This window comes from Poromitra crassiceps, assembly GCF_964638095.1.
Source record: "Poromitra crassiceps genome assembly, chromosome: 4".
NCBI lineage: Eukaryota > Metazoa > Chordata > Actinopteri > Beryciformes > Melamphaidae > Poromitra > Poromitra crassiceps.
The window spans coordinates 56,572,552-56,586,403 of NC_139626.1; the positions used below are offsets into that span (position 1 = coordinate 56,572,552).

General features: G+C 43.8%; 1 protein-coding gene across 1 annotated transcript in view; it reads right to left on the reverse strand.

Annotated features, from left to right (window-relative positions):
• Window positions 1–361: 361 nt before the first annotated feature.
• LOC310775857 (uncharacterized protein) overlaps window positions 362–13,852 on the reverse strand; it is a gene marked incomplete at its 5' end in the record, with an annotated part of 198,040 nt that continues 184,549 nt past the window's right edge. Inside the window, 5 exons of the mRNA XM_083635984.1 lie at window positions 362–2,839; window positions 5,421–5,484; window positions 8,936–9,520; window positions 11,572–11,612; window positions 13,046–13,340. Of these exons, the coding sequence (XP_083492110.1) occupies window positions 2,580–2,839; window positions 5,421–5,484; window positions 8,936–9,520; window positions 11,572–11,612; window positions 13,046–13,340 (1,245 nt within the window). The 3' untranslated portion in view covers window positions 362–2,579. The remainder of the gene's footprint in view (window positions 2,840–5,420; window positions 5,485–8,935; window positions 9,521–11,571; window positions 11,613–13,045; window positions 13,341–13,852) is intronic.

A 13,852-nucleotide genomic window follows, 5' to 3' on the forward strand; every position in this document is an offset into this window, starting at 1 on the left:
ACTATAGATTGTCTTGTTTATTATTGACAATGTACTTTTTGGCCTTGTTATTGTTTGTTTTGCTGTTATTTTGCATTGTGTCTTTCTTTTTTGTGTGCACAGTGCACCACCCCCAACTAGGAAGATCATTTTCTCCCTGAGAATATTATCTATCTGTCTGTCTGTCTGTCTCTATCTGTCTGTCTGTCTGTCTCTGGCTGAGTTTCCCAACAAAGAAGCTTCTTAAGAGTTAAGAAGCTTCTTAAGGAGTTAAGAAGGCTCCAAAGAAGTGTTTCCCAAATGCCTTCTTAACAGAAGAGAAGAAAAAAAAAAGAAGGCTCTTAAGAAGCATCTTAACTGGAGCTGTCCACCATCTCGATGTGAGAGGTCCTCTGCGGCCCAGTGGGCCACGAGTGGTTGAGAAACACTGTTGTAGAATAACCTAATCGTGGTCATGTTAAACAAGAACTTCTTCTATTAAACATTCTTTATTTCAGACATGGACTGCAGTTCAAATTGCTTTATATACACAGCATACAACAAAATTGCGAGAAACACTACAGAATTTAAGCGACCTTGGGTTTATGTGAAAGGTGCTATATAAATCCACAACATTCTTATTATAAAAGGAATCCATTCTGATTAGAGGAATATAGCCTACGGTAAAACATTTAAAACACAAGTAACCATACATACAGGGGAGATTTTCATGTGTTCCCCAATTTTAAACACTAAAGGGTGCATGAAAGAAAGGAAAAAGGGAAAAACACAAGAGGAACAGTGGACACAAGTATCTCCTTTTGCCTGACGCGGTTGGATCTGCCAGTGTTTTGTCATTAAGAAGGTGTTAAGAATGCCCCAGACCCTTCTTACAAAACCTTCTTAACGAAAGATCATCTTAGCGCTAAGAAGCTTTTGGGAAACGCAGCCTTCTTAACGGAAGATAATTTTAGGCTAAGAAGCAATCGGGAAACGCGTTGGCTTCGTTGGCTTCTTACGGGAGCCTTAAGAAGGGTCAAATAAGCTTCTTAGCGCTAAGAAGCTTTTGGGAAACGCATGCCTTCGTAAAGAAGCAATTGGGAAACGCGTTTGCTTCTTAAGGGGGCCTTAAGAAGGGTTAAATTAGCTTCTTAGCGCTAAGAAGCTTTTGGGAAATCCAGCCTCTATCTGTCCGTCTGCCTGCCTGCCTGCCTGCCTGCCTGCCTGTCTGTCTGTCTGTCTGTCTGTCTGTCTGTCTGCCTGCCTGTCTGTCTGTCTGTCTGTCTATCGATCTATGAGGAGTGATCCTGTCTATTTTGCTGAATAAATGCTAGTGCTGCTGTGTCATTTTCTTGTAACTGTGGCTAGCATTACAACAACAAGCATGCACTAGGTTAGCAAACATACACAGACTACAGCGAGCTAGAGAGAGAGATTGCAAGCTGCGTCAGCACCTCAACTAACATGAGGTTAGCTTGTCAGTGTGCAACACATGTCTTGCCTACCTGACTGCTGTTGGCGCAGTTCAGTTTGACGCTGCTTCTTCTTCTTTTTTCATGGCCAGAGGGATAAACATGCTTCATATTTCAGAGAGCAAACTTGTACTGTCTCCATGGATGCTAAACAAACACTTGTTTGGGGAAGGCGAGGGTGGGTGCGTACAAACTGCCAAAGAGTGTTGAAGGCAAGAAGAGTTGAAACATTTACTTTTTTCAGCAATGGGACAACAGCACAGGACCGTGACTGCCAATCGGAGGTGTCTCTTCCAGGCCAAAATGGCAGCAGGCTTGCTGCCTGTGTGCGCTGGTGTTGCAATGGAAGGATAGATTAGTTGTCACTTCTGATCAACGCAATTTCTTTCTGATCTGCGGGGGCGGGGCCTTTTTCTGCTTTATGGGGCCTCACGCAGGCTGCGTAGTGTGCGTATAGGGCCGACCGGCTCTGTATGTATGGTTTGTTGTTAGGGTAAACAGTTATTTCTTTCTGAGGTATCACATTGTCCACACAAAATTGAATATAATCAGTAACAGTTTCAGTAGCATTGTCCACATCCATCACATTGTCATTAATAAAAACACAAATTCCCCCACCTCTTCCTTTCCCCGACGCTTCACTCCAAATGAGAGAGAACGCCTCCAACTCACACAAAGTGTCCAGAATATCACGATGGAGCCACGTCTCAGTAAACGCCATGATAGATGACTCACGCTACTCGTAACAGGCTGTAGCGTTGATCCGCAGCTCGTCCATTTTCTTCCTCCATGACCTCACATTGCTGAGTATCATGGAGGGTAGAGGCGGGCGGCCTGTTCCCTCTCCGTCGGAGACGTCGCAGGTACTCCCCCACTCCCTCCTCTTCTCCTGAATGTATGGTGGCCATGACACTGTACTCCGCACACACATTTTAACTAATTTATCTAATGTATGAGAGCTTTAACGGCTTTCATATTAACATTGAATGAAATAAAGCCATGGGTAACCCTAACCCTAAGTTGAAACACATAAAGATATGGTACAGTACGTGGATATACGTGATATAAAATATTTCCATATAAAAACATATTTGGCTCAAATAGACCTTGTCTATATGTTTGGTCTGAAAATGAATTTAACCATGACAATTAGCCTAATTCTGCCTTGAGCTCTTTCCAAAGAAGCGTCTCCTCATTCTGAAGGGCTTCGTAGAAGGCTTCTTTGGCTTTAGTTGTTGTCAGTAAAGCATAGAGTTCCCTCATCTGATCTTGACAGGTAGGTTTTGATCTGATAGTGTCATAAGATTCTTTCTTGATAGTGTCATTGCCCAGGAGGTGATCCAAGATTGAGTCGACCATTTTCACTTTCTCGATCAGCAATTTCCGGTATTTATCCACAAAGTCCACGCCTGAGAAGAAAGGGAGTGAAAAATGATTGAGTTATAAGATCAAGCTGTAACTTGCCTCTGCACTATTTTAAAGAATTACAATATGATCAAAGGTTTCTGTTGTAAAGTGTGGGTTTGGAAATGGCATACATACATACACCACCAATGATGGTACATTTCAATGTGTATATATTTGCAGGTTTGTGTTCTGTGTTCAAGGTGTGTGTGATATAAGTCCAGGTACAAGTACAAGTACAAGGTGTGTGTGTGTGCTATAAGTCCAGGTACAAGTACAAGTACAAGTACAAGGTGTGTGTGTGCTATAAGTCCAGGTACAAGTACAAGTACAAGGTGTGTGTGTGCTATAAGTCAGGGTACAAGTACAAGTACAAGGTGTGTGTGTGTGAGATATAAGTCCAGGTACAAGTACAAGTACAAGTACAAGTACAAGTACAAGGTGTGTGTGTGTGCTATAAGTCCAGGTACAAGTACAAGTACAAGGTGTGTGTGTGCTATAAGTCAGGGTACAAGTACAAGTACAAGGTGTGTGTGTGAGAGATATAAGTCCAGGTACAAGTACAAGTACAAGTACAAGTACAAGTACAAGGTGTGTGTGTGTGTGTGTGTGTGTGTGTGTGTGTGTGTGTGTGCTATAAGTCCAGGTACAAGTACAAGTACAAGGTGTGTGTGTGTGTGTGTGTGTGTGTGATATAAGTCCAGGTACAAGTACAAGTACAAGTACAAGGTGTGTGTGTGCTATAAGTCCAGGTACAAGTACAAGGTGTGTGTGTGCTATAAGTCCAGGTACAAGTACAAGTACAAGGTGTGTGTGTGCTATAAGTCAGGGTACAAGTACAAGTACAAGGTGTGTGTGTACTATAAGTCCAGGTACAAGTACAAGGTGTGTGTGTGCTATAAGTCAGGGTACAAGTACAAGGTGTGTGTGTGTGTGAGATATAAGTCCAGGTACAAGTACAAGTACAAGTACAAGTACAAGTACAAGTACAAGGTGTGTGTGTGCTATAAGTCCAGGTACAAGTACAAGTACAAGTACAATGTGTGTGTGTGCTATAAGTCCAGGTACAAGTACAAGTACAAGTACAAGTACAATGTGTGTGTGTGCTATAAGTCCAGGTACAAGTACAAGTACAAGGTGTGTGTGTGTGTGTGTGTGTGTGTGTGTGTGTGTGTGATATAAGTCCAGGTACAAGTACAAGTACAAGTACAAGGTGTGTGTGTGTGCTATAAGTCCAGGTACAAGTACAAGTACAAGGTGTGTGTGTGCTATAAGTCCAGGTACAAGTACAAGTACAAGGTGTGTGTGTGTGTGTGTGTGTGTGTGTGTGTGTGTGTGTGTGTGTGTGTGTGTGTGTGTGTGTGTGTGTGTGTGTGTGTGATAAGTCCAGTGTACATGGTGTGTAATTGAGTTGATGAGGTGAAGTAGGGTAAAGTTCAAGTGGGCGGTGTGGAGGAGTCGTATTGTTGGAGATTGAGTCCTTACAGCTATTTTGTATTTTCTACAGTTTCATTGCAAAACGCTCGCGCCTATTCGCCTTATTCACCACGCCCACTTTTTCTCTCTTCCGCGTTAGATGCAATTTATTTATAACAGTTTGTTTTTTTGCTTGAAAACAGCTTTTTGGCAAGTTTAAAAATGACTACGGTAGGCTGGTTTTGAAAAGCGCTAAGCGCTAAATTAACGCCAGGGGGGGAAGATATCGTTAGGCCGGTATTTAAGGCCGAAACGCCCATTCCAGCCTATTCTGGCACTGCGCCACGCCTCTTCAGCGTAAAGCGCATTTCGGGGCCTAAAACCCGAGGCAGGCGCAAGGCGCGTTTTTTTGCGTCTAACGCCAGTGGGAAAAATAGAGCCCATAGTGTTCCTCATGTAGTAAAATACATGATAAATGTCTATTTACTATTTATTTATTTATTTAGACTCTATCAGACATATCATGCTGCTGTGTTCTTCATGTAGTGACAGTAATCAGAAAATAGGTACAGGGATACACCACAATACCAGGCTGGGTTTTCTGACAGGTCTAGGCCTATATGTTCGACCGAAGAAAAATATAATTGCCAGGCAGGAGTGGTCAAGTATCTTCTTTGTCCTTATCACCGTATCACCAGTCAAATGCTGCTTAATCTCAGCTGTGGCTGGTAAAGTACTGAGCACTTTTTCAGGTCACCAGCTGGTTTTCAACCAATCCATCCTGTTCTGAAACTATTGCGATGGCTAAGAAATCAATTTGACTGGTAAAGACGGTCTGAATTTGTGTAATATTTTGGTGGCAGTTGGCTGGTGGTTAGGATGTTCATCCTCTAACTAGATGGCCTGAGGATGAGTCCAATCCCTCATGTGGCTACTGAGGTGTCTCTCAAAGACCTTCACAAAAGTTTGGGTGTCTGTTTTCAACACATCTATTATCTATGTAGAATAACAACGGGGTACAAGTCAAAATGATACCGCCCACACTTTAGACAAGTTGTTGATACATAGTGTTGTATTATAACTACATTCATGAGATGGGTGTCTCTGAATAATGTGCCAATTCTATGTTTTTCTTCCCCACATATTTTTTGTTACCTTCCCATCACTTACCTTTAGACGACTCCTCCACTGGATCATTCTTGTTGATCGCGGTTAAAACCTGCTGCTCGGTCACCTGCAACCAAGCAGAGTCTTGTTTATATTGCTGTGTGATCAATTCAGCTGTGTCATGCCGGTCTGCATTCTGCAGAACATGATAAAAGCAAATTATATTTTATCAGGTTAGGGTAATTATGCAATTATTAAAGATTTGTCTCATCACATTTTATCATGGTGACTGTTTTAGATATTTGGGTCTTGCAATATTACCTAATCAGCCCAGACAACACAAGGTAATTGGTAAAAAAAAACATGTTTGTCTGATATTATGCTACAGCACAGTACAGTCTGCATTTCTTCAGTGAGGTCTTTTCTCTTTTTGAACAATACCGCCCCTCATGCCCCTCCCCTCAAATAGGCTATTTCTCTCCATGACTCTTATTCCATAGCATTGATTCTCAAACTGTGGGCCGTGGAGGTACTGCAGGCGGGTAATCAAATGGCTGTAGCAGGGTCATTTTTAAAGCTACAGTGGAGATCCTGTTATCAGAAGAAACTAGAAGATCATAGGCGAAGTTTGAACTTTAAGGTTGGGGGTGCAGAAAAAATCTAAAGGAAAATTAATAACTAGCAGTGTTGGGAAAGTTACTGAAAATTGGTAATTAGTTACAGTTACTAGTTACTTCTCTCAAAAGGTAATTTAATTACTTTAAAGTTACCAGTTACTTCAAAGTAATTAGTTACTAGGGAAAGTAACTTTTGCGTTACTTTTAAAAGTCCGCTTCGATTGTTATTAATGCACACATTATGTTAGTGTTGCTGTGCCACAGTGTGGCATTGAACCTTCGCTTATTGGGGAGGCTTATAGCCTATCAAGGTCCTTAGCCTCTGGGGCTCTGGCTGCAGCTCTCTCCCCGGACTAGGTCTGAGGATCAGAAACTGGGTAATCCTCTGAAGTTGTCCGTTATTTTCATGTCCTAAAGTAACTAGTAACTAGCCCAGTTACTATTTTAGTAACTGTAACTGAGTTACTGAATTTGAAAAAGTAATTAGTTAGATTACTAGTTACTGAAAAAAGTAGTTAAGTTACAGTAACTAGTTACTTAGTAACTAGTTACTCCCAACACTGATAACTAGGATACCAGCAGGTACATTTTCATATCCTGACTAATATGTCCAATGTTTGATCAAATGTACCTTAGAAATCAAACTCAAATCAAACAAACAAACCGAAAATTGTGTAGTTTAAACAAGTGAGAAAGTGCTAAAAGGAGAGAGCTGTGAGTGGTTGAGCACTGAGCAGTGTAGCCTACGTTTAAATGTACAGCGTTGTAATTGGCTGTCATGAGTCACGCGAGATGCCAATACAGGCGAGGCCATTGCCACATACCACGGTAATGGAAATTAGACCAGAATAATATTGTTTTATAATAAACATTGAAAATAATCACAGTCACACAATTATTTTACCCATTAATGTCTAATGACATTAGACCCCGGTATACGGTATTAGTTTCATCCGGGGGGGGGGGGGGGGGGAGTAAGCGATTGTGTTTGCGCCAATTGTGTTCAGTGTTTATTTTCTATCTCAAAATAATGATTCTGTTGGCTAAGATCCTGTTGTATAAATTAATGTCCATCAATGAAAACAAGTTGCAACTTCTATGTTTCAGAAAACATTATTTACATGCACAATATTGTTCACAAATGTCCTCAATAGAGACACTGCATGAAATAGGCCATGCCCATCACGGGGAAAAGCGCTCCATTCACTCCCATACACCAGCGTCATTTTCCTTGAATTAAATATAGCTAAAAGCTGTTGTGTGGTGGGGCAGCGCACACAACAAATGTAAAAAAAAAATCAATTAAAGTTTTTTTGTACTCCTGAGCAAAACAAGTACGCCATTGAGAATTGGCGAGAAGAAAAATGTGGATCTAGCTGTCAAGGAAGTAAGTTGGAGTGTTCAACTTCCGTATATATGGGGGCATGGTGGTGCAGTGGTAAGCGCTGTCGCCTCACAGCTAGAAGGCCCTGGGTTCGATTCCCACCTGGGACGCTGTGAGCGCTGAAGGAGTGCGTGCCCGTCCGCATGTCCGGTCGTCAAAAGGGTTTGCAGTTTGCAGTTTGAACAAAAGGTTTGCAGTTTGAACAGAATCATAGCCTGTATAATCTGTTCCACCTCTATGGAGCCACATTTCTGGCATAAAGGGAGAGTTCGATCAAACGTAAGCACGAGCGTATGATATTGTTTGACACGCGCAGATACATACTCATACTCGCGCAATCTTGCATCCCGCGCGCACAGAGACTGCGCTGAAACAGGCAGCTGGGGGCGAGCAACAAAGCACAGCGAGAGGCAAAGAATGTTACCTGTGTGTTACACAAGCGCACAAGCAGCCATCATGTGCAAGTGTTTTTACTTGGCGAGCGCGGGACGACTCTGCTCTGCCTCTCTCTCTCTGTCTTTCTCCCCTCTCGAGTTGATTTCTGTGCTCGCTCGAGTCAGACTTTTGGCAATTGTGGGCGGAGACCCAAGGCAGGCTCTGCCCCTCCTACACACCGACCGCGATAAACTCGCATGTACTCGCACTCGCCCTGTCAAGCCCTGCCCCGCTGCTACAGCGTGGTTGGCTGCCTTGCTGTATTTCCGTCTTCAATTGGTCGATTTCGAAATGCCCCTCCCCCTTCCCTCGCTGCCATCTTGTCGCTCACCAGCTTGCAAAGCATGCTGGGATACCTGGCGTCAGGACATCGCGACAAGACGAGAGGAGGGGCCAAAACTGAAATAGACCAATTGAAGACGGAAATACAGCAAGGCAGCCAACCAAGCTGCAGCAGCGGGGCGGGGCTTGACAGGGCGAGTGCGAGTACATGCGAGTTGATGGCGTATGCTGGCGTTTGGTGAGAAGGGGGTCTGATGTTTGGCCACTATCAACACCGATCACCCCCCCCCCCCTTAAAGAAAATCCAGGTGAAATGTTATAGGTCTCTCCTGATTTTAAATATAGGTGAATCGCTTGGTTTGACCAAGTAAAACTATTTCCATAATCATTTTAAGAAATGTCTATGGAAGAATGAATGGCGGATAATCCCTTGGTGCGTATATGCCGAACCCGGAAGAGGGCGGCACTCTATATCACGCTTACTGTATATTGAGTGAGATATTAAAATATCTTGTATTTTCACTGTAACTCGGCTTTGCTGCCTCCCCAAATGCCCAAATGGGCAATTGAGTCACTCAAGGCTTCAAACTGTCCATCCAATACAGACAGACTATAGGCTGTTTCTGTTTCATATAATGATCATTATGTGGAAAAATAATTAGTGCTTGAATTCTTCTAATCGAAAATTATTTTAAAGATATTTTTTCATAATAATGAGAAAACAAATAATAATAGTAACAATAATAATAGCTATACTAATAATAATGACAATAATGATAATGATAATGATAATCATAATAATCCCACAGACCCCCTGCAATTATGCCAATTGACATGTCATCCAACACAATGCTGCTCACCTCCTTCAGTTGGATGCAGGGCTCGACTGTCTCAATGGTAGAGGAGGTGGAGAGACAGGGCTTCAGTTGGGAGGAGGACTGGACTGTCTCTTTGGTAGGAGGGGTGGAGAGACAGGGCTTCAGTTGAGAGGAGGACTGGACTGTCTCTTTGGTAGGAGGGGTGGAGACACAGGGCTTCAGTTGAGAGGAGGACTGGACTGTCTCTTTGGTAGGAGGGGTGGAGACACAGGGCTTCAGTTGAGAGGAGGACTGGACTGTCTCTTTGGTAGGAGGGGTGGAGACACAGGGCTTCAGTTGGGAGGAGGACTGGACTGTCTCTTTGGTAGAGGAGATGGAGAGACAGGGCTTCAGTTGGGAGGAGGACTGGACTGTCTCTTTGGTAGGAGGGGTGGAGGGACAGGGCTTCAGTTGGGAGGAGGACTGGACTGTCTCTTTGGTAGGAGGGGTGGAGAGACAGGGCTTCAGTTGGGAGGAGGACTGGACTGTCTCTTTGGTAGGAGGGGTGGAGACACAGGGCTTCAGTTGGGAGGAGGACTGGACTGTCTCATTGGTAGAGGGGGTGGGGAGAAGCTGCAGCTGTTGGTCCTGGCACCAGGCAGAGACAGAAACAACTGATTTCGTTTGCCTGCGTTGATTAAATGTTGGCTGAAAGAGGAGTGTAATGTAAACACTGTAAACACTTTCTGTGAAGATATTAAGTTAAAGTATGTTAGGGGAGCACAAGTCGTGCTGAGTTAACTTTCCAATCAAATTGGGTGAGTGTTGCCCTTTCTTTTCTCCCTCCTGTCTCTCTCTTCTTTCCTTTCTTCTTGTCATGTTTGGAAGCACAAGCCATGGTGGAAACCGAAGGTTTTAAAGTAAACCATACTTTATAGATATTGGCGCAGCCCTTTCAGAGGCTGTAGCCTATTGGATAGTATCCCACGTGACACGTGTGCAGACTGAAGATTTTTCATACTTGGTGTTGCCCCCTTTCACTGCGTCACTTCGCGTCACACTATACCATGTGTGGTATAAATGGGGGCGCGACTATTGTTCATCTTCCTTTTCCTTCACAACGACTCCAAGTCGTTGAAGAAGTGATGAAAAATGAAAAAAGCAAAAAACAACCAATGACACCAGGTCTGTGGCAAGAGGGGATTGCATGATACCTTTGAGGAGGTCTGCCTTCGGACAGGCAGCGTTTTCAGTGAGAGCAGCTCACACATGGAACAGTCTCCCATCACAGTGCAGAGACTATGTGTCACTTATTGTTCTTTTAAAGTCAACTTCAAATCTTGGTTGAGAGACAATCAAGTGTGCGACCATGCTCTATAACATCCTGACATGCTTTGTTTTATGTGTTGTATTGTTATCCCCTGTTATTTTATGTGATTTCTATTGATTTTATGAAGTGTGCGGCACGACAGGTAGCTACAGTGTCTGCTGTTCCTGTTCTAATGCATTTTATGTATTTGTATTTGTATTTGCAGTTGTCACCATCATACCTGCCCAGGGACTATTGTTGAAAACTAGCCAACATGGCTAAACTGGCACATTTACAGAAATGATTATTAATGTGTGCTGTCCCTGTAATTTTAAACTCAATAAATAAAAAAAATGAAAATGAAATGCGGTGAAAGGGGGCGACACCAAGTATGAAAAATCTTCAGTCTGGACGAGTGTCCTCTAGAGAGAGAGTGGCGTCAGCGGAGGACCAAAATACGAGACTCATTAGCCAATGAACAGCCAGGAATGGGTCTCGCGCTACTTTTGCATGCTAAAATAAAGCTGATAATGTACAATTTGATTCAAGGGGGGGAAACCCTTTCAGAGTACAACACAAACTGTCTATTTTGCTGCAACTCGACAGTGCTGCTTAATCCAGGACCTTACTTCCTGGAACTCTTGAGAGTAAAAAACTGGTCCATTGGAGTGAATGGAGATGTCGGGACTCTTCTATCTACACGGCTCTGGTTTGGACACGTGTCATGTGGGATATTATCCAATAGGCTACAGCCTCTGAAAGGGCAAAGCCAATAGAATATAAACAACAAGGTCAGTAAAAACCACACCCAGTTGTTGAAGTAAGCCGTGCATTTTGTGCATGTCTGAACCGTCCGCGCGTCCATCCGTGCTGTGTGGCATGCCTGTGTGTGTGTGTGTGTGTGTGTGTGTGTGTGTGTGTGTGTCTGTGCGCGCATGTGTGTGTGTGTGTGTGTGTGTGTGTGTGTGTCTGTGCGCGCATGTGTGTGTGTGTGTGTGTGTGTGTGTGTGCATGTCTGTGTGTGTACGTGCATTACTGGATTGTGTGTGTTTCGAGCCGCTCTCTCCATACCGTGCCAAAGTCTCGCCAATGAGGAAATTAATTCGGCATTCATCTCCAGGTGTGTCTTAAAACTGTGCGTGTGTGCGTGAATGTGTCGTGCGTGTGATCGTGTGTGTATGCGTGCGTGCGTGTATCACCGACAAAAAGCTATTGTCCTCCACACATCTATCTATCTCTCTCTCTCTCTCTCTCTCTCTCTCTCTGTGCAGAGTCAGAGCCAGTCTCCCCAGATCTCTGTGAACTCCCCCAAATCTCACCATACACACACAAAGCCACTTATAGAAGTGGCTGCACCCCTTAAAAATAGATACAAAGAAAAAAAAGTCACCTGCACGTTTCTGGTGTCTGAGTTTCTCCTGGTGTGCGAACCTGTGGACAGACAGTACAAAGGTCGTTTGTTTGTGGGTGTTTGTCTGTGTGTGTGTGTGTGTGTGTGTGTGTGTGTGAGTGATGATGATGATGATGATGATGATGATAGAGATTGACAGGGTGTGAAGGTAACTCACTATCACTCCCCCTCTTTCTCTTCCATTTGTAGTGGATTTAATCATCAATGTAGTTCATTGATGATTAAATCTCCCATACCAATGATTTAATGCATTATATAAACCATCAAAACAAATTCAGTGAGTGAGTGAAATCAGTGTGTGAATGCGCAACACGTTCTCACTCCGAGCACGTGGCATATTGACGCTTTGTCCCGTCCCTTGTGCGTCACTTATTACTAACATGGTACCCTTGAGCGACCCATGAAACGACTTGGGCTTTCCGACGAAACTCAATGCAAACCCATGGAAGTAATCTTTGACGCTTATGGCAACTGCTCCCCCATTAGCCTAACTGCTCCCCCATTAGTCAACTGCTCCCCCATTAGGGTCTGGGGGGAGGTTAGGTTTAGGCGTGGGGGGTGGGAGAGGTTAGGGTTAGGGTCTGGGGGAGGTTAGGTTTAGGCATGGGGGTGGGAGAGGTTAGGGTTAGGGTTAGGGTCTGGGGGAGGTTAGGTTTAGGCATAGGGGGTGGGAGAGGTTAGGTTTAGGGTTAGGGTCTGGGAGAGGTTAGCTCCTCCAGACCCTAATGGGGGAGCAGTTGACTAATGGGGGAGCAGTTAGGCTAATGGGGGAGCATAAGCGTCAAATATGACTTCCATGGGTTTACATTGAGTTTAGTCGGAAAGCCCAAGTCGTTTCATGGGTCGCTCAAGGGTACCATGTTAGTAACGCACTCGGAGTGAGAACGGGTTGGTATGCGTGCACACTGCCGTTTATGACTACAGGTCTGATGGGTTGAATTACAGCTAATTACAGCTAATCTCACTCTCCCATCCATCAACATCTGCTCACTGTGCCCCTGAGCAAGGCACTTCATCTCCAACTGCTACAGTCATACACCGTGGTGCAGTCCTCTCTTTGGGTTCAGTCTTTTTTAAATGGCTCATTGAATTGTTTTCAGTATTTTGTCCTGTTCTGAGAGCAGCGACTTCCCTCTGTGGAGGGGCTGAAGCACAATAAATAAATACAGTTCTTCTACGAGGCGTGTGCACTGACAGAACTCTCTGGTGCCAGATACAGTGTGTTTCCGTACGCGTGTACAGAGATGCACAGGACAGAAATGTCACTTTATGTCCGGTGGTGTGGCTGTACGCGTGTACAGAGATGTACAGGACAGAAATGTCACTTTATGTCTGGTGGTGTGGCTGCTTAGCAGGTGTCTTGTCTTTACCTCTTGACTCTGAATTATAAACGTATGAGTCACCTGTGTCATTTCTGGTTTTCACAGGTTTATATTTTCATCTCATGAGTTACCTTTGGGTCCCGACTCCGAGCTGCTGTTTGACAACCTGTGCACTAGATCATTCCTCTTCATCTTCATCAGAATCTTCTTGGTCACCTCCAGATAGCATTGGTTGTAGGTCTGCACCACCTGGTCCACTGTGTCCTGCCTGTCTGCATTCTCCAGTCGTCTCTTTTTGATGACTGGGAGACCTTCCATGATGTCATCCTGCTGCAGGAACCACTTGAAGCTCTTGAACTCTTCATCTCTCAAATCATCCAGTGTGTCCAACAGCTTATCTTTATCTGTTGTCGTTGTTGCTCCCTGCTAAAATCAAAGGATATTTTCAACTCAAAGCACATTTGTGCAATGTCTCAATCTAAAAATGTATGTCATCACATCACACCCTATACCAGTGGTTCCCAAATCGTGTGTCTAGCAGGCTCACTGGCCTTGAGGCAAGTCCAGGTGTGCCTTGGGATTTTGTGACAACATGATACATTATTGCAAATATAGCCTAAAACTATAGACAAAAATTGAGTGTGTTGCTGCTTTGAAGTAGTCATTTTAAGTTTCAAATTAATCCCTGAATTATCTTGATAGTAATATAGTAGTTTGTTAAATTGTGTTTGGCATGAGTAAATAAAAACATTTAGAGTGATACGAGTGATATCACATGTTATAGAGGCTATTTTGCACGGATATAATACAGTAGGTGTGCCTTGAGATTTTGTCTTGCTCTTTGGTGTACCTCAGGTACAAAAAGTTTGAAAACCACTGCCCTATAGGCTACCAATGTTTAAAGGAGAACTTTGGTATTTTCCAACTTGGACCCTGTT